The sequence below is a fragment of the Rhagoletis pomonella genome, unplaced genomic scaffold, assembly GCF_013731165.1.
Source record: "Rhagoletis pomonella isolate Grant_MI unplaced genomic scaffold, Rhpom_1.0 Rhpom_scaffold_00007, whole genome shotgun sequence".
NCBI classification, from domain to species: Eukaryota; Metazoa; Arthropoda; class Insecta; order Diptera; family Tephritidae; genus Rhagoletis; species Rhagoletis pomonella.
The window spans coordinates 31716647-31742366 of NW_023458561.1; the positions used below are offsets into that span (position 1 = coordinate 31716647).

General features: G+C 33.0%; 1 protein-coding gene across 2 annotated transcripts in view; it reads left to right on the plus strand.

The window, feature by feature from the left end:
- Window positions 1–25720, plus strand: part of LOC118742601 — a 59026-nt gene that overhangs the window by 23191 nt on the left and 10115 nt on the right. Inside the window, exon 1 of one of the 2 annotated variants that reach the window (XM_036474801.1) lies at window positions 11880–12199. The exons of the other annotated variant lie outside the window; for it this stretch is intronic. Within the exon in view, the coding sequence (XP_036330694.1) occupies window positions 12173–12199 (27 nt within the window). The 5' untranslated portion in view covers window positions 11880–12172. Of the gene's footprint in view, window positions 1–11879; window positions 12200–25720 lie in introns of those variants that run through there. 2 annotated transcript variants of the gene reach the window in all.

Below are 25720 nucleotides of genomic sequence, written 5' to 3' on the forward strand. Positions count from 1 at the left end.
ATGTTACCGCATAACTTTGGACCACGTCAACCGATTTCGATAATTCTCAGAGGTGGCCCCATACTAATCTGGTTAAGATCCGATCAGTGGATCATGAGATATATATATCTATTTTTTTTTTATATGAGAGTTGAAGTCGGTTTTTTTTTTTTGCTAAAAATTACTTGTTTATATTTTTTGTTTGTAACTTTTGTTGTAATTTTTAAATTGTATTGGTTTAAAACGAAAAAAAAATTATTTCATTTAATTTTTGTTTTAGGTTTTTTCCAAATTAATTATGAAAATTTACAATTTTTATTTTGTATTTAAATTGAAATAATTCACTTACTTTATTTTAATAACCTCCAAGCAGACTCGACCTTAGATCTCAGAACCAGTATTGATAGTTTTCACTCGACGCCACAGACGATATTTGTGAGGGAAGCACTTAACCGCATTTTATGTAGTTTTGGTTTTGGCAATTCACATAATAGTTAATTAACTAGTATTTTTAATGGATGGTTTGCAATTTCACTGCGGAGAACTAGTATAATTATAGTCCATGACGAACTGGTATGATTTTTATCCGTAAACAATAGTTCATGAACTGTAATTTGTGCATACTAGTTCAGCTTATCACTGCAGCGTATTTAAACAATAAAATCTAAAAAAAAAGAAGAATTTTATTAAAAAAAAATAATAAACAAAGTCAATTTATATAAATTAAAAAATAATAATAAAAATAAAATATAATAAAAATTGTAATCAAATCAAATTAAAAAAAAAAATAAAACGATAAAATAAAAAAATAGAATAAGTTTCTAAAAATTAAATTAAGTTAACGGAATATATATTTTCTTTGAAAAACAGTATAAACTGAAAATTAAAACAAAATTATATTTAAAAAATTAAAACTAAATAAATTAAAAAAAGTTAACGAAGAAGAAATTAAATTAAAATAAAAAAAAATGTTCTTTTTAAAACAATAAAATCTAAAAATTAAAAGAAAACAAAAGTAAAAAAAAAATACTGCTGCCCAAATACTCGAACCACGGATTTCTCATTTGGCAGTTAGAACATGCCCAAATGATACCTGTCAATAGCGCCTTTCAAAGTGAAAGTTTGCAAAAGAGCTTTTCTGTAGATAACAATTTCGTGCCAGAATATACAAAATCTTCCAAACTATTTTGCCTATTATCTTAAAAAAATGCTTTCAACTAGCTTGGCTAGAATTGCCCTGTTAATGCCCAAGTAAAATCTCACCCTAAAGAAGCTTCACATACATACACGCAATATATATAAAGTACGCCCAAGTATATAAATTTGCATGAAACATAGCCGCCAACTGAGCTGTCAAGCAACAAAAAATATCAGCCTTGAAACTTTAAAGAATCAGTATTAATTTGCTTCAACTTTAATGTAGAAAAATGAGGTAGAACGGAAATTTAAAAAAAAAAAACACAATAATGGCATATGACAGACGCAGTGTCAAAAAATACAAAGTAATTATAATCAAAATCAAAAGCAACAGCTGGGAATATGGAAATATGCAAAAAATTAGATAAAAATATGCACGAAAATGAGAATCATATATGTAGAGTCCATATTTTTTAGTATCTATGTATATAAACATTTATGTATGAGCTGTATGTAGTCGATGATTTGGATTTAATAACTTTTTATTACATACTTCTAAAAATAATTTTTTTAAGCTCTTTACCTGGTTTTTCTGCTACTGTCGACTCATTTTACTTTTAATAGTCCAGTGTCACAATCTAAGACATACAAAAGTCCAATTGAGGAGGTTAGATACATATGTATTTAGTTGCAGCCGCGCTCGTTATAGTTATAGATGCCCATACATATCCCATACTAAAACTATTTGAAAAGTAATGCAGGAATCATGCAGACATAAACGGGAGCTTGTTTTTTAAAACAAGTTTATATTTAAATACCCTCATACAAATTTTACTTTGAATAGATTTTCTTTCTGCACTTCACAAATGTATTTTCGAATTGAGGACAAATAAAAGTAAGATCGAAATTTTGTACAATCAATTTGAAGTTATTTTTGACAGATTTCGAATATGGGACTACTAACAGCAGAGTATGTAAACAAATATGTAATGTAAAAAAAGTAAATAATTAAAATTTAAAAAATATAAAAAATTTTGTCTTCTTTATTGATATTTTATGCCCAAAAGTAGTTGGTTACAAGTTAGTTGACATCTAATGCAGAGGTAATCACCCTTGACTCCTTCGGGGCCATACCATAGAAATATAGTGAGCTTCCCTCAAAGAAAATAGTCAGATATATATAGTCACCGTTATTTCCTTCCTAATCAACTTCAAGTTAAATTATAATTACATATATTTCTTGTAGGGTATCACTACATAGTACATACATACTGCGACAATGACAGCTTCAGCAGTTATCTTTTTACAATGAGTAATTTGAAAGCGACAATTTACTAATGCGAAATGTCTGACTACGTAGTTATGTACATATGTATGTGTGTATGTATGTATGTATGTATTAACTCACAATTAAATTGCATTATGCTAATAACGGAGCTAGTTGGCTTTGAATGACATGCGAAACAACATGTTGTCCCATTGGCCCCTGCCAGCTGTCGCTTGTGTTGCTAAGACAATGAACTTGTGGTCCTCAGTTTACTAAATGACCGACTGAGCCACTAATAACTCCACCATCTGAATGAATATATGAGTACAACATCACCAAGGGCAATCAATACAGCTACATGCATAATTATTATGGCTCGAGAGAAAGGCCAAGTTGGTTTAGCGACATATTTATATACATACACACATACATACATATGTACCTATAATCACAATGCCATCGAGTACATACTTTTAGATTAAATGTAAATTAATAATTAACCCGTTAGGCATCTTTCTCCTACATTGTGGGCACATCACAGAAATAAATAAATAACAGTAACACTATTACTAGTCGCATCTGATGCTCCTTTTTTCGCTAGTTTATCGGCAATCTCGTTTCCTTCAATACGAATATGTTCCAGGGAACCCAAGCTCGATTGGTCAGACCAAGATCCTTCAGCTTGTCGAGGCACTCCATTACCAGTTTAGCAGGCTCTTTTTTGTGCTTCGGCCCCATCTCGGCTGTACTCGAAGTAACAGCGTAAGTGCTGTTTCCAGCAGCACTCGTTGGATGTTCGGACCTAAAACGAGCTTTTCCTCCAAGAGGTGAAAAGAATTGTATACCCATTATATAGTTTTAAATAATACTGTAATTTGGCTTAAGAAACTTTATTAAAACGTGAAAGGAAAAGTGTGATTCCAAGCACTAGGCTTTGGGAGTGTTCAATGCGACATTGTTTCAGTTACTTTATAAATTTTAATAAAATATACAACTTTCTTGCAAAATAGTAGTATAATCGAACATTGGAGAGTACGGGATTATGAATAACGAAATAGTAGTAAAAACTCCTATCGTAGTACTTTCGGCAGGGAAAACTGTCATTGAAAAATTTACTATGAAAGAAATGTTCTTTGTTTGCAACTAAGTCATTCTTACCAATCGGTTTCTTTTTTCACCGAGAATCAAATTTAAAAATAATTCTTTTTTGTAATTTTTATGCAAAAGTAAAAAAACAAACAACAATTATTTTTGTTTTTATTTTACAAATCCAAAATAACAATTATTTTTGATTTTTATCTAAAAAATCTGTGAATAAGAACAGTTATTTTTGATTTTTATATTATGTGTCTTAGATAACAGTTATTGAAGACTTTTATTTACCGACTTTTATTTTTAAATCATACGTATAAAAGTCATTATCAATTTTTGCAGTTAAGAAGGTGTTGGAGAACCAAAGTTTACTACGACTTATACAAATGACTTTTATAAGTATGATTTAAAATAAAAGTCCGTGATTGATTTATATTGATGACTTTTATAAATAAAAGTCTTCAGGAACTGTTATCTAAGATTTATAACTTAAAATCAAAAACTACTCTTATTTGCAGATTATTTAGTTACAAATCAAAAATAATTGTTATTTTGGATTTATAAAATAAAAATCAGAAAAAAATGTTTTTTTTTTTAAGGAGTAATTAAATAAAAGTCTAAAAATAATTGTTAAAGAGTGTTTTGTTTTAATAAAAGTTGTAACTGTCCCTGCCTTTTAGCCGTTGTCGTTTGATACCCAAATTAAGATATTTCGTTTAATATGTTCTTTAAATTGATTTTAACTTTGTGAACAGATGGCAACACTTAAAAAAAATATTTTCAAAATAAATCATTTTAAGCCGCTTTCGTTTCGTTCGTGATTAATTATTCAATTTTAACTGTTTTTAGCAGCTGGCAACCCTGTTTAAAAATATTTTGGAAATAAACTTTTGAAACCCCCTGAATTTTATATCTACACTGTTAAAATATTTTGTATAAATTATTAATTAATTGATTTGGACTTATATGAAAATGTTGCCAGCTCTTTTCAAAAGATGTGCTATATAGTAATCCTTATAGCTCGGATTTCATTTCATTGCTGTATGTATGTGATATATACATTGCTTCAGTATGTTAGTGAAGTTCAAAACCTTGCAAGCATGAACTTGCATACCAATGTACCTAAATATGTATGTATGTATGCATATCTGGGAATTAAATTACGGTTGCACTCATTTAACTTTTGTAGGAAATTTAAACATATTTATGTAAGATTTTTTCGATTCAAGTTCAATACGAGGGCACATAGGCATGCATTTTTACATATATGCATGTATACATATGTATGTAAATACTCGTGTGTACTATATATATACATATGTATGTATGTATGTTTGTATGTAATCCATGCGTATGCGTATAAATTTTCACTGATGCATATGTATATGTACATAAAAAAATACATACTTATGTACGTTTAACTTTACCTGCAAAAGAATAAAGGAAATACATTGTTAAATGAAATTAAATATTCTGTAAATGTGCAGATAACCCGAACAACAAAAGCTTCCGACATGAAAAACATTTTTAAAAATCTTGACCTACTTTTCAAAAAAAAACAAGGTTGTCGTAGTCGAAAGGAATAATTCTCGCTAAAAATAATAAAAATAAGCAAACTAAAAATAAATAGCTTGTGCAATAATTAATTGGGCCGGGTGAAAATAAATTGAGGTAAACGCACATTATGTACATAAATACAGATGTAAATTGTGTGCTTGTGTACAGTTCAGCGAACTTGCCTTTTTGGTAAATCTGCCATAAGGTTTCGCACAACGTCAACTAGCAATAAAAGTTTCAGTAAATATACATATGTACATATGTACATCAACTCGTAGGTGTATGCAAAGTTCAGTTAAAAGTAAATGTATACACATACATATTTACATAAATATGTATGTATGTAAATAAGTGCTTAAGCTTTACCGATTGCCTATCTTAAATATGCATTCAATGGGTGAGGAAGAGTAAGTAATGTAAAAGGTAAAGCTTTTCAATGCAGAAAAGAATGTAATATTTATATAAAAAAAAAAATTAACAAACAGCATTTTTAATGGTTATATTAAAAGCACGGCATAAAAAGCTAACTTCTGAAGTGTTTAAAATGTTTTCATGTTTTACTTTACTTTAAATGCAATTAACAGCTCGCTGAAACCACAGCTACTACATATATCAGCGATCACAATTTGATTAAATCCCTCCCATGCGAATATAGTTATTGCATGCAAAGAATAAAAATGTGGCAATATCAGAGGTGTAGCTGAAGTTTTTTATCTTACTTTTTTTCCATTCATTCACCAAATGGTAACGGCAGCTAAAACAGAGCGAGAATAAAAAATTGGCAAGAGCGGCTACAAAAATTAAAAACTCGCACGCCTCAATTAGCAATGTTGCTCTCAATAGCCTTTCCGTTGCCGTTTATTTATGCATCGATTTTTTTATTTTTTTTATTATTATTTTTTTACATATTCAGTTAAAATACAGTCAAGAGCAGTGTCAGTGTAAAACCACCGGAACCACCTTGAACTCAAAAATCGAGTTGCCTCAAAACGATTCGCTATTTATCAGCATAACGATAACGCAACTGTGTTGATTTGCATGCTTGCATATTTATAGACATACATATATACATACGAGTATGTTTGAAAAAAAAAATTTTGCGAAGTAAGAATGGCGAAGAGATGGCAATGAATCTGCGTAGCAAAACACAAAGCGAACTATAACTTAGGGTTTACACCGGCCAATATTGTCAAGACAATTATGTCAAAATGATGTGTTTGTTGTAATATGAATTCGCCGCGTTTACAACAAAACGAACATTTCGGCATAATTGTGTTGACAGTAATTTGTCCGGTGTAAACCCTAAGTAAAAGTTGCATGGAGCTCACTTCCTTCTAGGACAAAGGCTATTCGAAAGCCGGGGTGTTTCACATTAGCAGTATTATCTTTTCTCAATTCATAACATTTAATGTGAAATCCGTTTTGCTCCATCACTTCAGAATTTTTTCTAACCTTCAGAGAGCTGCCTATCACATAATAAATATTCGCCATGTATTTTGAGGTTAGGAAAAAGTCCTGACATGATGGAGCAAAACGGACTTTAGTTACAACATTGGCCCAAGAAAAAATCGATTTCATTTTTGAAATAACCATAACAAAGTAAATCAGCGTGATCACTGCGATTTTCTCAAAATTTGTAATCGGTACAAAAAACCGGCTTCATTTTTTACCACTTCTTGCATATTTCTACTTTTGTCCATTTGTGCATTAGTGCTAGTATCAGCGATGCGTTAATTGTCAATTGTTTTAAATTAATTTAAAATATTTCCTGCGAGAATTGAGAGATACAATATTTAATTATTTCGATTAAAATATTTTTCTGAACAGCATGGTACCTTTTTTAAACTATGTGGAATTTTTCCCACCTTAAGTGCTATACATAAGTATCTACTGTTTCTCAAAAGCAATTCAGGTTAAACATATCTTTTTTGTTTTTTTTTTGTTTTTTTTTTGAATTAAATATGAATGAAAAAAAAATTTTCCACTTAAATTGCTGATGAATTTAACTTTATAATTTACCTGCGTAAATTTCTCTGAATAACTCTAATACATGCAACAACTTTTTTTTGCAGTTAAAATTACCAAACAAATGCGGTTTAATAAAAAGCACAATTTCAAGCGAAATTCAAGTCAACAAAAAACGTCACTTCTTTGAAAACTGGTTACTTATCTATTTTGTATTTTTTGTTTTGCACTAATTCCATCATTCGTACAGCGGTGAAATTGCAAATATGCTTAAATGAATGTTTAATAGGTCGATGCAGTTTAACGAGTAGAAAGTCTTTCGATGTGCACTTTTTTCGCAACAAAAACCGGTTAAAATTGATGCATAAACCTTTTGCAGATAGTTACACCATACCAAGTGGCGAAAAGTAATTGGAATTCACGAAAGCTTTTAAACAGATAATATATACATACGAATAAAAATTTTTAAATTTCAACTCCGTTTCAAGCTTGAAATGCTGCTACAAATTACAGAAACGCTAAACTTGTTATCAGTATTTGGCAAAAATATTAATTTAAATACAAATACATATATGTTTGCTTACGTATGTTTATTTTTAAAGTAAGCAAGTTTATGTTTTAGCTGAGGGTAAACGTAAAATGTGGCATATTTTACTGCAATTAAACAATATCAAGAGTTAGTTATGATTGATTGGAAATATGTCGTACAAAATATGAGTTCTTAACATAGGCAAGCATTACACAAAAGAAGCATAATTTAACATTTCTTCAAAAAATGTAGATCAAAAATGTACCAAAGATTAAGTTTTGTTTAATCTGGCCTTATAGTATAGACAGACGGCAAAGTTAAAGCAGATTAACGACCAACTAATCTGAATAAAATTGTACCCTGGCAGACGGCAGTATTGCGGTTTAAGTGAGCAGCGAGGTCGTGAGTTCGAATCCCACCGCCATCAGAATTTATTTGCATATTTTTAATTATATTTTTTGTGGCCGTTTTAAATAGAATTATACTCTAAAAAAAAAATTGGCCAACAGTGGTTACTCAACACGAACAAATGCTAATAATTATAAAAGAGGATTTCTCCCAGGCCAACCTTGCCCAATACAATACCAGTCTACATAGTCTGAGTTTCTTTTTTAAGAGGGGTTAAACTTTTAAAATTTTGGCCGAAATTGCAATTGATTTATCGAAAACATCACGGTTAAAACGACTTCAAATACAATTTCTGTCCTTAGACTTCTACAGTAGAATTTAGTCAGGAACTTTTTGTAGTTCATTTTATCCCTACAATTTCTACTTAAATGGGCACTTTTGACCCCTTATTGAAGCAGCTATAACGGAAGGTCGTTAAAAAAACGAACTTGTAGGGTTAAAATGTTGCCGGAAAATTTTAAGCAAACAATTTTACAGGGGATCACCGAAGATAAAAAACTTGTACGGGTTAGGTTAAGTGCGAAAGAAAGCTTAGTTCAAGCTAATGGTCATATATGTATTTAACATAGGTATACTGTGAACACCTACACTTATCGGCATTAGGGCGGATCAATTTTTAATTTCTAAACCTTCTTTGCAGCATGGAGGGAATTTTATGTTTTGTTAATTAACTAAATTGCATTTTAACCCTCTAAGTGCCTTTTAAGGACCTTCCATTATAGAGTTTTTATTAACGGGCCTTTTGTCCAAGACTTCTGAAAAATATTCGCGAGAATTCGATTTAATCTTTTCAAAAAATATGCTATATTTTAGTAAAGATCTAAACTATCTGCATGCGAAATTTTATAGAAAGAAAGACCTGAAACATACTGAAACACTCAACTTTCTAATTTAGAATATAAGCGTTTAATTGTCGATTAAATTCCTAAACTGATGACAACCCTCTTCAAAAATATTTTCCAAATAAATAAAACGTCTATGATATTTACTAGCCACACTAAAATATTTTATTTAGCAAGCTAGTTAAATTGATTTCGAAACCGGTGGCAGCTCTCTTAAAAAATATTTTCAAAATAAAGTCTCTCTATTTTGATATCCATATTAAAATATTTCGTTCGACTTGTTATTTAAATTGATATTAATTTTTTTTTTTTAACAGGTGGTAACACTCTTAAAAAATATTTTCGAAAAAGGCGTTCATAGACTCCTTAGTTTGATGCTCATATTGTTATGATACTTTATTTAATCAAATAATTACAAGATTTTAGGGTTTTAAACAAGTGGCAAGCCTCTTAAAAAATATGTTCGAAATACATAGTTTTGGAACCTTTTTCGTTTGACATCTACACTGTTATAATATTTTCTTAAAATAATAATTCATTTTTTTTTTTTATTCTGGAAAAGGTGGCAACTCTCTTCGAAAGACAACCTATATGTGTGGCAAATATTATTGAAATACGTCCAGCCGTTTTACAAAATTTCACAAAATTCACAATTATAAGACTAGTAGGATATGTGTGTATGACGATTTGCAAAACAAAAATTCCAGTTTTACAATTTTTAATTGCACACTCGAAATTCCTTCTAAAATTTTTGTATGCATGAAGAATACTGTGTAAAAATCTCCCATGCTATTTGATTATTTCTAAATAATATTACTTTTAAGTTAAGGCGTGCTAGTAAACGTGTTAGCTGACTGTGTATGGTGCTACCGGGCGTATACTGCACATACGCAACTAATGGTATATGAGAACGAGGTGTTATTTTTACCTTTTTTAGTATATCGAACCCTAATCGCCAAAAATAACGTAAGCGACATTTATTTTAAAAATTGCATCTAGATGCATTTCGGCCTCACAAAAAAATTTTGAAAAAAATTTCGCTTTTGTTCTTTTGGCGGTTAGGGCTCGAAATCTTTTATAAGTTTTCATTTAAAAATAATTTCGCGATGGAATCTTGTTCTTTATGCAAAACTGAAGTTAATGCATTGCCTCAGATGAGTGTGCCACCCGCCATTTTCGGCCAAAAACACGTTTTTGTCGAAAAATGTAACAACTTGTGAGATTTGCTCATATACATACATACATATGTATGTATTATTATGCATTGACAAGCCCAATTAGAATTTTCATATAAAATTTCAGGGAAATTTCCACTAAAATTGCTAAGTTTTTTCCTTTGTCAAACTCCTTCGTATTTTATTTATTTTTTTTATTTTTATTTTTTTTTTTATTTTTTTTTTAAATATATCAATTTCTATAAGTTAAAACTCTCACAGCGAAGCGATATGTTGAGAGACGAATGCCATCCGATAATCTGCTTAAATTTATTCGTTAATCGTGTAGATTTTAAAGGAGGACGAGACAGTACAAAAAACGGTGTGCACTCTGAATGCAGTGTTTTGTCACGCGTTGTTTGTGTTTAGTTCCGGCAAAAAATAAAAAATAAATAAATAAAAAACAAAAAACTTGACGACATAATGATCCACTGATCTCGATTCACAATCACGGCGTATTATCTATTCTTGATTGGCCCAGTTGCGCTTAAGTACCACTGCGCATGCGTAGCTGCGCTAAAACCAAAAATGCAAATAAATACAATAACATATAGACTCTCACACACACACACACATATGTATCATACATACACGCGAACATTTTGCAAAACTGTGAAAACTTTTATTTCATTTGACCACAGCAAATCGTTTGTAAACGGAAGCGAAGTGAATCCAAAACAAAAGCCAAACAACAGCTACAATTTGTTATGCCAACGGCAACAGGCAACAGGCAACAGCAAAAACAACAACCGGTCAAAGTTTAATCCAGTCATAGATAAATCTTTATATCGGCAAAGAGCAATTAAAAAGTCAGCCAACAAACAAACACAGCTGATCAACGATCATGAATTTATCTACTATTTATTTATGCATGGCGGCATGCGCGTGCGTATGTGTGTTAAATTGTAGGTGCCTGTGTGTGTGTGTACGTGTATGTTTTCGAAGCGCTGCAGCATCGAGGCAATCTTTGCCACTCAATTTGAGTGAAGAGCAGGGTTGCCACTGACTAAAAAAATATTTATTACCAGCCACTTGAAAAAAAAAAATTACCACATCTGGAAAATATCCACCAATAACATTTTTTTTAGCTAATTTAATAAAAACTATTTCCATAGAAATTAAAAGTTGTTATTGAGGAACTTTTTATTTAACTATTGATATGGTATTTGAGATCATATTAATGACATCATCTCGGTTTCCTTCGACCAAAAGCGAAAGTGATGAAACAAAGGCAACAACGAAACTTCATTATTTGAAAAAAAAAACTCAACAAACCCGTTGGTAATTTTTTTTATATACACAATGTTGTTCAAGTAATTTTTTTTTTTTCCTATTTTTGTTTGTATAAGAATATTGTTTGCAATTAAACCAAACCCATAAACGTTTCGAACGATTACAAAAATTTTCGTCTAAATTTCGAGTTTTTTAATCTGAATTTTTCGGAATGCAGCTTTATAGTCGATGGAAATTTAGTATTACAAACAATGTACAAATAAATTTATAATAACTACGAGAAATAAAGCGGGAACGAAAAGTTTTATTTGTTTTTCAAACAAAATATCTAGCGCAATGAACAAAAATTTACCTTTTTACCAATCCAAATTTTTTCTACCAATTTTGGTAATAAATTATGAAAGTGGCAACCCTGGTGAAGATTCTGCTTTTCTTTTTCTTTCCTTACACGTAACTTCACTGATGCGTCTTTTCGTTTTCGTTTTCATTTTCTCTCTTTTGCTTTTCTTTTGCGTTTTTTGCTTTTCCGTTTCGTTTTCTTTCATTTCCTTTACATTTTCGTTGTTGTCAATAACGTTGCCGTTATTAAGTACATACTCTGTTTGCATAAATTGAAAGTGCACGCGTTGCAAATGGTTTAGTTTAGTTTGATTCCGCGAAGCCGATCGACGCATTGCCGGCTCGTTTTGAGCCCACATTGCATGCTTAGTACGTATGTATGTATGTAGCTTAAGTGGCTTCGATTAAAAACTCGTGTTCAAGTGTTTTCAAGTGAATTATTCGTATAACAGTTGCAAATCAGTTTTCTAAAAATATCGATCGCGTTACTTTTAACGTTCGCGCGTGCGTGCGTCATACCGGCTAATAATCGAATTTACTTAGTTCCTACATTTTTTTTTTGTGCTTTTGTTTAAATTGTGACCTAAGAGCAGTGTGCAAATCTTCCAGCATGGCGGCATCCAGCATAACCAACGAAGTAAGTGGTTTTTTGCCTTCTGGCCTTATGTGAAATTGTGAAGCTGAAAGTGAAAATCGTTTAATCGTTTGTTACCCCAAAGGCAAAGTGGCTGACTTCCCGTTTAGCCAAATATTGTTGGCAACATTTTTTTTTTTTTTAACAGGCTTCGCGCCACTTTTGTGTTGCGGGAATGTATTAAATATTATTTTTCTCCCCCCAACGCGTGTCAAACGCATATGGAAAATACCTAATTTGGTTTGCTTAATTGGCTGAAGAACCAGCGCACAAATCGAATTCGCCCCATTAGGTTGTATCAATTTCTTTTTATGTCCAGCCATAAGTGGAAAGTTGCCCAAATTGGCTGGCTGGCTGGCATCTTGTATGTAAATTGGAATGGCTACATTTTTCAGTGAATTTTAATAAATTTAATTTTTAAATATTAAGCTGATTCCAAAAATATCCGGATAGCCGGAAATACTTTTTTCTTTCAAAGAGGAAGCATCATCAGTGTGAGACTTTGTAACCCACTACACCTAATGCCGTCCTCTAGTACTATCCGGTCCGAGGTATTTTAATACTTGGGAAGACATACTGGATCGCTCCCCTACTTCGAACATTCTCCATCCTACTATCTGGAGTCAACAGTGAGTCATTGGAGAGACGAAGCAATTCTAGCATTATGCCCAGCGGTTAGGATTCCTTCAGGACTCTGGCCCTGTTCCGCAATCTGTTGGAGATATCAACCCCCTGTACAGTTACGTGGCCATAACAAGATTAGAGCTTCCCCAGCCTGAATATAGTCTTTTTATAAACCAACAATGCTCTCTTGTCATCACAGGTTACTACAGGTTCGGAACCCGGGGTCTTTACAACAATATTCTTTCAAAACTTGGAGAAGCCTACAACATGGACCACCAGTTGACTGCAGTCAGGTTTCCGGTATGATGTAATCTACCGGGTTCTCTGAAAGAACATGGAGCCCATCGAGCGCTTTCCGGTGCGCAATCGTAAGAGCACGTGAGTCTCTAGGCTCTAGGGTGCTTTAGCGGTGCTGTCTAGCGATCGCAGGTATAGATTTTGGTTCCGGTAGGGGAGTTTTAAGTTTTCCTACGGTTGATGTCTACCACCACTTTTTGTCTTGAGGTTGTCGCGAACAACTTAAGGACTCTATATGCAGGCCTTCCTTCTCGTTGGGCCCTTACAGAGGAACGGACTTCTGTCCTCCCTCTCGAGCTGTCCGGACATACACCTAAATGCCTTTTTGTTTGAGTTGTCCGCTTTTTATTGTTGATTGTGCCCATGGACGGCCTAAATCCATTCACTCTGCTCGACGGAGAGGCCAACCAGGCAAGGTCAAGCTTTGGCGAAAACGAACAAAAAATAAAAATAATAATTCGGTTACTTCTGTGATGGCTCCGAACGGGTCTTAATGACCCCTGTGCCGACTGCTCCTGTTTAATATTTTGTACTGATCTCAAACCTGTCAGCGACCAAATAATAAAAGAATGCGAAAGGGCGGTCGTATCCCCACCCTGCGGCGAGTCCAGCGTTGCTCTCCGAGGTGGACTGGTATCCGGTAGGTGCTTTTAAAATAAAATCGAAATCCTTTGACTGTAAACCATCGAATGGCGACGGACACGTAAGACACCCTGGATTAGGGGCAAACCTAACTCGAAAATTGTGACAAATCGCGTGAGAGAAATTCTCCGATCTCTTCGGCTAGCTCTCATCGTTCATAAAATGATTATATTTTGACAAATAAGGACGGAAAATATCGAAAAAGTTTTTCTTTCCATGAACGCATGTGTACCATATAGGCACGTATATTTGTCTGTATCTCAAAAAGTTGAGTTAAGTATTATCTTAACTGTAATTAGTATCCGCAAAGATTTGATGCATTCCGTTACTTCCGACTTGCCAATACTACTTAATACATAGCACTTCATAATTGCTCGTATTTGTGTACACTTCCGCTCAATGCAGGGGCGTAAGCATGTTTATAAGATAATCTTATAATTTGCCAATCACTTACCTACTATTTGCTACTTACTCGAATTGTACACAGCGCACGTTTGTTATATCGAAATATATATATTGTATAGTTCCTATATTATGCCATAAACGTAATGTATTTATCATTTATCGATCCCGCAGAAATATCGCAACTTTTATCCATAACCAGCGCAACCAATTTATGTAATATTTTGTGTATAAATAATTCATGCAAATAGTTATATAAGCACGGAAATTGTGTTCAGTGGAAACAATTAAACAAAAAAAAAAACTTCAAAAGAAAGTGATAATAAGCGATGCGAAAATGCGGTAAAAAGAAGACGAATTTAAAATCAAAACAAAAGCGAAACGCACGCTGCCAATAGCTTTTTTTTGGGGTACTTCGTTAACAGCAAGCGGTGAAGCATAAATATGTATGTATTTACATAAAACAAATGACCTGTAGGAAAATTAAATTTTTTTGTTTAGTTCCAAAGTATTAAGTTTTTATTTAACTAAATCTAGAATGAAAAAAAATATATTTTCTGATAAAAGCGAAAGATTATTGTGCAAGAAGTAAAGCTTCAAAAAAAGTGTGTCACTAACAGGGAAATTCTGGTTAAGATAGTAAAAAGACTTTCGTAAGACAAATAAAAAACAGATGGCAAGATAGTTCGAAAGACTTTCTAGCACAAAAGTCTTAGAAAAAAGCTCTATCATTCACCACTGAAAGTGAAAATCTATTTGAAGAGAAAGCTTTTGTATATGATTTAGCAAAGCACGGGCGTGCCATTCGAGATATCCGAGTTCGAGTCTCAGGTAGCGGATTTTTTTTTTTCTTTTTATATATACTTTTTTCTTCCTTATTTTGCTTTTTAGCTTTTATTGTTTTAAAAAGAAAATTGTTTTTTTTTTTTATTTAATTTCTTTGCTTTTTTATTTTAGTTTACTTATTTATTCATTTTATTTTCTTTTAAAATTTGAATGTATTCTTTAAAAAGAATAATATATTTTTTTTAATATCCATTCATTTTTGGGGAGTTATTTGATTTTTTCCTTCTTAAAATCAATTGATTTTTCTTTTAGTACAGTTTTCTTTTAATTTATAGTTTTTATTGTTTGAAAAAATTGTATATAAAATTTTTAGAAACTTATTTTACTTGTTTCTTCTTTTTCAATATAATTTGCTTCTCGAATTTAATTTTCTTATAACACTTAAATTTTTTTTTTAATTATAAACATTTTTTTTGCTAATTTTTAAGTATTATATTCATTTTTCTTGAATAATTTTTTTGTTTTTCTAATTTAGTTTAGAGATTTTGTTGTTTTAAAAGAAAGAAATTTTTTTTTTTTAATTAATTTAATTTTTAAATATATTTCGTATTTATTTTCGCTTTATTTTCGTTTTCTTTCGTTTTCTTTTTTAAATTTGTTTTCTATTTTTAAAAAACTAATTGCTAAAAGGCGGACAGCATAACGGTAATAGTCCGAACACAATGAAAACGACGAGCTAAACACCGCAGCTGTCAAATTATTTTTCTACGTATTATTTTTCTTGTGTAGATAATTATTTTAGCGACGAAAGGGTTACGCGACGACAGTGGTTGTGGCCGGATTAGATCTGTTTCTATTTTTCCAGCGAAGGATAAAGTTCTTCCTCTTCTTTTATGTCAAACTCATACAAATTCATGGAGTCGCTGCCGAGTTCAAAAAAAAAATCATGTCGCCATCGACAAAGCGTTTAGATAATAAAGAAAAAGTTGTAGCCCAAGATAGATGCCAGAATTGGCAATTATTAAGTTGAAGGACAGTTGCCAGAATTGCCCTGTAAGTCTCTTATTTCTGCTCTTGAAAGTAAAATTCTTGAAAAAGGCTAAAATCATACAAATGTTTGGCAATCTGAATACGAATGTTTGATATATTTAAAAACTGAAGATAAATTTTAGGTTATCTAAAAACCAAACCTTCGCCAATCAAAACCTTGATATGACTTCATGAGTTGTGGATGAATGTCAGTACAAGATCAAACCTACAGAATCCATCGTTAAGGTGCGGTCTCTGAATTTGAATTTGAACTTTAAACTCACAAACCCTAAGCGCCTCAAGCCTCAAGCCTAGAAACTCTAAGCTCTCAAACCCTGAGTCTGCAAGTCCCGATCCTACATGTTCCAAATCCGGAAAATCCATGATTACACACCCCAAGCCCAGGCATTTGAAGCACACACACATCAAGCCAACCAACCTCAAAATCACATTTCCTAGACGCACAATCCCCAAACCCACAGACCTCAAGCCCACAAAACTTAAGCCAAACTTAACAGAAATCGTTGACAGTTAAAAATTGGATACAAGCTATTTAAAACTGGACATAAATTTTTGGTTAGCCAAAAACATTGAATAAATTTTTGGTATCTAAAAAAGTACAGTTTTTGAAAATTTAAAAACTAAACATATATCTTTGGCAATCCCAAATTGGACATAAATAATTACTTGCTTATCTAAAACTAAGGATTGGACAAAAATTGTTGGTCATAAAAATATATAATATAGATATTTAGTAATTTATAAATTGAACATGATTGTTGTAGCATTACTTTTTCGCTTTTAAACACAGTAAGTATATAAATTTCTGGTAATTTAAAAAACATAAATTTTTAACAATTCAAATTTGAACATAAATATTTGGTAACTTAAAATCTGGACAAATATTTTTGATTTTTTAAAAACTTCGAACAAAGTTTTGCCATTCAAAAACTGGACATAAATATTAGATAATTTGAAAAATTGACACAAATTTTATTTAAATCATTGTCTTGTCTATTAACGAATGCAAAGCTAAAACTAAATTCCACAGACAAATCGCACTGCCTATTGTTCCGAATCAGTCATGAGTTTGTACAAATTTACTTACAGGGTATTTGCAAACATTCATATCCAACCGAATGTATACATAGTACATACATACGTACTTACGTTCAAAAAAAAAAGTACCCACAACGATAGCAATCAGTGCCAACTTCAAGTATCAGCAACAATAAATGCATTCAGGCACTTTCATTTTCAATTCGTACATTTTTTTGGCACGTTTCATAGAGTTTAGTGCGGTGTGAATTTAAACGTACAAACATACATATATATACGTATATAAATGCACTGAGTTGCTAACATTTCTTGTTGTTTTGAGTTGTATTTCCTTGCACGTTTTTTGCTGTTATTATTTTTATTTAGTTGCATGCGGCTTTTGTGTATATTTTTCTGCTTCTTTTATCTTGTTTTTTTTTTTGTTTTTTGATTTCGCTTATTCATTACAATTTTATTGGTGTTTTTTATTTGAGTTTTCAATGTGTCAGACATCAACGAATTACAGTTAGTTCGAAATAAAAGCGCATTGGTACACAGCAACAACATCAGCGGCAACAATAGTGTGCAAATTGCAATATCACTGTGTTATTGACTTGTCTCGGTTGTTGTTGCTTGCTCATCCATCAATTTGCGAATTTCACTAGATTGGCAGTGAATTTTTTCACACATAAATTTGTAAATATTTCAATTCACATACATACATAAGTGGGTGCTCTGAAGCATGAAGATTGTTCAGTTACTTAGTCAAAAGGTCATTTAACTTGTCGACTTATCTAAGCTTATGGAGTGCGTTTTAAATTTTTCCTAAAAGAGGAGCGAACTAAACTTTTTCGCTACAGAAAGGGAAGGCGTATTTTTTTTTTTAATGCAGAATATAGAGCCAGTAATACCGCACTGGTTTCTATTACGACGCGGGATATGCCTCCTCTGTAATAAGACGCGACATTAGCTCTATACACCGACAATCTAACCAACCACCCCGACACGTTCAGGTCCCCAGATTATACAACAGCACCGGTGGAAGTCGAGAATAAGTTCTCCACTCGTATCCCTTCGAGGAAGGACGACTCGGTCTGGGGCCTCCAAATTAACTTCACAGCCCCATCTACTACACGGATGGCTCTAAACTAAATCTAAGAGTAGGCAGTGGGATACACTCGAAGGACCTCTCCCTAAATCTCTGCTTTAGGCTACCAGACCACTGCAGTGTTTTCCTAGCCAAACTCGCTGCTATAAAAGAGGTTGCACTCTGGATCATCGAATCTTCTCTTAATCTACCTTCAGTAACTGTACATATACACTGATATCCAAGCTATCTATCAAGACCTGGATACCTTGCGTAGTATAAGCTGAAGGCAGTCCTACTTCTTTCTACCTTCTTACACCGTGCATGCCCAGCATAAGTGAGACGGGTTTTGGATATGGTTTCGGATATTATATTTTTACTTCCAATAACCGGCATTTCCGACGTTTTTCCCAGGTAGGGTAGGGTAGGTGTCGAGCAGACACCTGCTTGCGGACGAGCCCTCTCAAAGTCACGCAAGAAGGCATCTATACGAACCAACGGACGAAATCCAGAGGTTCATAAAGCAACCTCTGGATCCGACAGCACACCGACAGGCCATAAACGGCATTCGTAGGGAGTCGGTATGGACCTACACTGATTTTCCCCTTGTGAAAGCCGTTTTAGGTACGCAACCACTTAACGTGGACGAGACAGAGATTCGTCTGCTTAGCGAGATTCGAAGCACAATAGCCCAATATCGCAGATTAGATGCAGATGTACCTAACGAGTGCCCGGCATGCGGAGAGACACCCCACGCTTCGAGACATCTCTTCGCATGCCCCCTAAACCCCACTTAGCTAACACCTTTGTTCCTATGGGCAAACCAAATAGAAGCTCCACGCTTCCTGGATTTCCCATTAGTTGAGCCTGACGACAACGACTAAGGGACATGCCGATCTAGGTGGGATTTATAGCCGCTAAAACAACAACAATAACCACGTTTTTCACATTTTTAACGCGGTTTCCGTGGCTCCCGTGAGATCGGTAAAAACTTGAGCTGTGTCTGTTCGGCTTTCCCAAAAGTAAATAGAGAACCAAAACGTGTGGTTCAGGTAATGAGCGAGAGAAAAACGAAGTTGCTCTTGTCACTAGACAAACAGTCAGAGCCAATCTATTATTATTTATATAAAAAAAATGGTTATACGAACAAAAAAGGTTGGAAGGAACTGTGGCCAATGGTAAAGTCAGACTAGGTCGGGCATACTTTGAAGTGCCATGAAATTATAACTTAAGAAAGTTTTATTAAATGGCAGTTGAGAAGTGCATATGCAAAAATTTCATAAATTGCATAAAAGAAATTTTATTATTATACATAGCATGCATTTAGGTGCCCGGTATTAGCATTGGCGCGTAAACACCAACAAGTATAGATAAAATCAACAGTGTTGGCAATAGAACAAAAAAACAAATTAAAAAAAAACTGTACTTTGAAGTTTTAATTAATTTACGCTTCTTGGGCCATTTCGGCAACTGTGCAGCGGCCGCCTGGCTTGTGTGCTAGAATTCATAAAATTGTATTCATTTGGAAAACTATGCATATGAAATTAGTTTTCTGCAAACACAATAAATTAAAAGATGGAATTTCAAAACCAACTTTGTCCTAAACCAAATATGTATAATGAATGAGATTTTCATAGAAAATATTAATTGAAATCCTTTATTAAAAATTTAACCACAAGTGCTATAGAAACATAAATTAAAATTCAACCAAATATTTTCGCAGCATAAAAATTTCAACAAAACGAAAAAATACATATTATTTATTGCAAAACTTTTCCACATTCAGTTCGGGTGAAACTTTTTTTTGAGTGATAAATTGAGTTGTTACCATGGTTGTTAATATGTATACACTTACAATTTAAAAGAGAGATCCTGTCATGTGTGAGTAGTCATATGTGTGTGCTATTTTATTGCTGTCCTGTCAGACAATTGAATTTGTTTACAGGAAACTATTATGCAAACTTTTCTGCATGTCAAGTGTGTAAAGAAATATATAAAAAAAAACACCATTAGACCTACATTTAACCATAAATCTGAAGTTCTTATTAAAAGAATAAACTGGAAAATAAAACAGAAGTCATCTATGTGTGCTGGTTAAAGCAATTGTCTTAAATATTCGCAAAAAATTACTTCCACATGGTTTTTGGAAATTAAAGAAAATATTTATATTTTGCATTGTTGCGCTTGTACTTTTCGGTTGGTACCTTACTACTTAAATGGAATAAATCAGCATCTTATAATGGAGTTATGGTGAAAGCAGATATTGAACACGCTTGGCTTCATGTTTGGATAAAATTTACGCGTTGATCAGTTGATAAGTGTCACTCCTTGACTAAGTCTGTCAAAGCCTTTAGTACCATCTGTCTGAAATAAAATAAAAAATTTATACTAAAATATCACTAAAATAATTGCTGTAAAATATGGGTATCACCCTTGTATGATCCTATAAACGGTGCAATCAGACACTCGTCGGACGGAATTCTGTCATTAAATGCCGTTCTTCCCTTAGACTCTACAAAAGATTGTAAGGACTTCAAACAATCTTTCCTACTCGAATTCAATTTTTCGAGAATATAATGCCAGTGAACAGTGGTTCGAATCGCAAATCAAACTGAACGAAACTATTTAATCAAATACACTTTGATGAATTTTTACACCACTTCTTACCTGGGGGATTTTGTGGTCGCTGGCTACGCATCCAAAATCAAAATGATGGATGAAAAGTTTAAAGAATCGGTAGATTTCTATAGCAGGGAACTGGAAATTTTCTGGTCGCTGATCTAAAGTATTTTACCAAAAATTCAAAATGGCGGTTTCTATGAATGTTGGTGCTGTAAATTATCTGCATCGCTTACTATGATTCTTAAGTTATTTACTAAAAACTCATAATGATTGATGCAATGTGGCGAATGAAAAACCAAAAAAATCTTAACCCTTCATACATGAAATTTTTGTATTCACGATACATTTCTTCTTAAGACCTCGAACTTGTTTTCTCACAATATTATGCTGTTCAGTGTCGGCAATTTCCGGTCCATGATACTAAACTTAAGTGCCTAAAATTTTACTCTGCTTTATACACCATAATCACTACACCGGCTGATATAAAGAACTTAGAGCATTTTTTACGTTCTTTTGCTAATTCCTCTCTATTAACAATAACTTTTGCGCATCTTTGTATTAAGACCCCTTGTCCTCTTAAGGAAACTAATTGCATTGTCATCGTAGTTAGTACTATGCGAAAAGTTTCAAGTCTCTAAGTAATTTAGCCAGAAAAACTAAAGAAGGTGGTGGTGATGACACAAATTTTTGCACATTTAGAATTTTAAAATTTCTCGGGATCATCATATATGTACATAATTACTGATGGATATCTAAACTTAAAAAAGCACCAAATATTTTTAATTTTGATTACGTAGCAAAGAAGAAAAAGGAATTTATGCTTACCACGATAGCCGATAGCACCAGTTTGTCGGCCTTGCCGGTGTCTAGAACCCATTATACTTTACCCTTAGAATTACCCTTGTTGTGGAATAGGTAAAGCACCATTACACTCCAGTCGTCATGCATTCGTTCATTCTTATGCAACTTATCAATCGCCAACATACTTGAAATCCTTAACTGACAGACCACCAACTTCAGTAGTTTTGTTGTTTTCAGCCGTTAAAATGCCATGCATACCCCGTCATCGTTGGGCGGTGAGATATCTATTACGTCGCCATGGACTGGGGGCTTGGCCTCATCTTCTCCACTACTTTCAGTGCTGTTAACATTCACTAGAGTAAACAAGTGTTTCCACCACAATTTCAGTATGTTCTGGGCATCGGTCAACAGGTCGCGCGTTTTTCTTGTCGGCCAGCGGTTTACATTCGCTTTTTCTTTTCCCGTATATCGAACATCAACCAGCCGAACGGAGGGACCTTTTATATTTTCCCATAGCTTTTAAGCGTTTGCCGTCATCATCATCATTCGAGGCTTAAGGTAAGGGAGGCACATACCCGGGGAACCCGCTTTGAGGAGCATCTCATTGTGAAGAGACGCTCCAGACTTCAATGGACCAGGAGATTTGTGATAAGTAAAAAGGAGCGTTACACTCATTAAAATTTATTCGTGACCTTCTGCTTATTGCGAAACGACAAAGTCCCACTCACTTGCAGAATTCGGCTTTTACTGATCTAATAAGTCTGAAAAGAAAGCAATGAAATAAGATTACAGTACAATTTGGAGAATAAACGCGCGCCACGGGGATATTTGAATATTCAATTAGCTCATGATTATATGGTATCACATACCTAGGGAATGAAAATGAGTAGCATACAATTTGTAAATATTTGTTTAGTTTATAATAATAGTGTGCATTTGTATGCACACATACATGTACGTATGTATATATACATATATATACACAAATTCATACGCAATGTACGTGCTTGTTCCGCAGTTGAGCAACCGTTTATATTGTCATTAAGTCATTAGTGATTTATTTTTAATATTTGCGATTTGCATCAGTAGTCACTATACAATTTCAGTACCTTCTAAAATATATTAATAGTTTTGTTATTAAATGTATTGTTTATTTCCAGGAACTGCAATGTTTTAGTAGTATTAAAAAAAAATACGACATTTTCCTGATTGCTAATATTTTTTCATTCTCTGATTTTTAATTGCCTTCCCACGGGCAATAAACTAACAGACATACATATGTACATATGTATGCACATTAGATCAAGCCAAAAAAATACCGCAGTGCGACTGGAAACTGGCTCCAATTTTAGTATATGGTATAGTTATGATTCCTCATGGATCTCCCCTCTCTACGATAATTATAAGAGCAGACACATCGATCGGATCGGATCGGAATAGCATGTGAGAAAATAATTTTTTTAGCTCAATATAATTTGGAGGATCAATCAACACGTCCGAAACTGCCGGAATGTACTGACTATGAGCCACTTAAGTTTTAGCAGACTCAGGTTTACCATTGCCTGCCAAGGGGTGATCGCTATTAGAAAAATTGTTTCCCTTTCCAAACGGGGCAAGCTTAATAAAACGGATTATAAAAGTTTTATTTACGAATTTAAATAATTTTAAAGAAAAAAATGTATTATTAAGAACGTTAGCACAAAAGAACTAAACAGCAACAAAAGTTTGGGGTTTAGGGCGAACAAAACTCTCGGTAACGTTCTCAAGAAGAACAGAGTGAGAGCGAAAATTCCAGTAAAGTTTCCTATGGGAACAAAAAAAGAACGAAAGTATCGCGAACGGTGTCTGGGGAACGTTCTGCTAAAGAACAATCTTGTTTTGAGAACTTTACGTTAAGAATGACAGGGGCATCTGCATGTTGGGTTGAAAAACGTATTCAAAAACACCGATTGTTAATTCTAAGCCAGAGGCATGGTAAAATTACACCAGATGTAGTAATAAAAGCGAAAAGAAGGATTTGACACATCTTAATTGAAAATTTGTATTTAAACATTTCTATAAGATAGCCGAATGTCGAGAAAGTAAAGCGAGAAAGCTGTTTAATTACTTCACCATGGCCAGAAGAAAGCTGGATCATTTCAACTTCCAGATCGTTTATCATTAGGGCGAACTGTTCATTTAGGGAACAATTTTTTAATTTATGTGCAAGAAAAGTTCGTATCTAAAGTCTTTCGTTGACTTTATTTGCAGAATTATTTATCTTTTCAGTTCTTATTTGATTAATTTCAATATTCAAGCATTTCAAACTAATGAACGCTTGTGAAAAATTTTGTTCTTGATTCCTTTCTACGCGAATAGTTTAGAGAATATTTGTTCTCGTTGCGTTCACTGTGAGAAAGTTCCTGAGACTTTAGTTCCCAAATTGTGCTTAGAGATAAAGTTTCTTAGATTTTTGTTCCCATTTTGTTCTCATAGAAATATTCCCGAAAGTATTGTTCGCGTTTTGTTCTCTTTGGTGGCGTTTCAAAGGGTTTTGCTTTTATCTAATTCCCGCTGAGAATGTTCTCGACTCTTTTCTTCTCACTTTCGTTCTTCTGAAAACATTCGCGAAGATTTTATATTCATTTCGGTTTGGGTTTTTAAGCGTTTAGTGTCGATCATAAATGTTGTTCGCGGTCCCTGTACAAACGTAAAGACATCATTTTCTTACTTACGTGTTATTCCTAGGGGAAAAATAAACTATCGATGCCGTACGTCCTAGAATTATCGCAAAGAGGGCAGATTAATGGAGGATCATTGCAATACGAAATACTTAGACTTCAGTCAGTTTCCATTGCAGATTTTTTTTTGCTTGGCCTAATGTATGTACAAGTAGAAACTTTTTACAAAAAAAATAAAAAATTAAGTTAACAAATACTAAACATTTGGACGCTGTAATGCACAACATTGTACACGTGACCCATCATCCATCACTGCCAGTGTTGACAGGAGGTTAATGCAGTGCTGACAGTCAATTTAAACAAAACACAAAAACGCTTACAATGTACCAAGATTAAAATTCTGATGCCTACTTAAGTTTACATATATCGGTATGTACATACATACATATGTGGCTACATGTTTTTGCAAATATGGATATTAAATAAATATATGTACAAACACACATATTTTTATGCCGATCTACACAAACACATATACATAAGTAGCTACATGCCTCCATCATTAACTCTTTTCAATGTGACTTGAGTGAAGGCAAGTACATACATACATATGTACATATGTATGTAGTTAATGGAAAAGCCGTGCCTCGATTGAAGCTTCGTAATCTTTTCATACGCAAATTTTGTGATTTCAGCCATGAACTTTGTGCGGGTCTTGAACAGCAGCCTTAAGCTGTTAACTGTACATAGAATTGCTTTTTTGCTTCATTTTATTTTGCATCTTTAATGAGATAAAGTTATATATGTTTATGTACATCTTAAAAATATTAAGTATCTACATTCAAAAACGTTGTTAATTATGTATGCATCATATCTTACTTACAATTGCTGTTATTCTTTAATTCTACTCATACATAACTACACCTGTGCATACATATGTACATTAGACCGCATCGCTCTCTATATAAAAAAAAAAAAATCGATACTGTGTTTCCATTTGAATTATAAAATCTATTATATTTTAAGACGTCCACCAAAATATTTCGGAAAAATATTAAGATTTATGTAAGCTGGACCGTAAAGATGTTTTTTTTTTGAAAAAATCCCCTCGAATGACAAACCGGTTTAAGTTCAAAAAATTTGCATAAAAAACATTTTTTAAAAATAAAAAAATAAAAAAATGTGAGCAGAATCATAATAATAAGATTTTTGCTGCTGTTTTTGAACTTTTTTCAAAGATTGGTATCAGAAAACCTGGAATAACTGAACCTAAGCTCTTCCGATTTAGACTTGTGAGGTATTATTGGAAAGGTGTTTTCTCACACTTTTTATTTCTGTGCTAACAAACTCATTCAAAGGATGAAAGAGAAAGGTAGGATGAACGAACGTCATTTCAAGTTGAATTAAGATGTGTTGGTATTTGAAAAAAAAATAAAAATAAAAATTGGCACACGAATGACTTTGGACAGAAATAAAAGTAGTGGGAAAATACCTTTCTACTGGGATCCCACAAGTCTAAATCAGAATAGTTTTGGC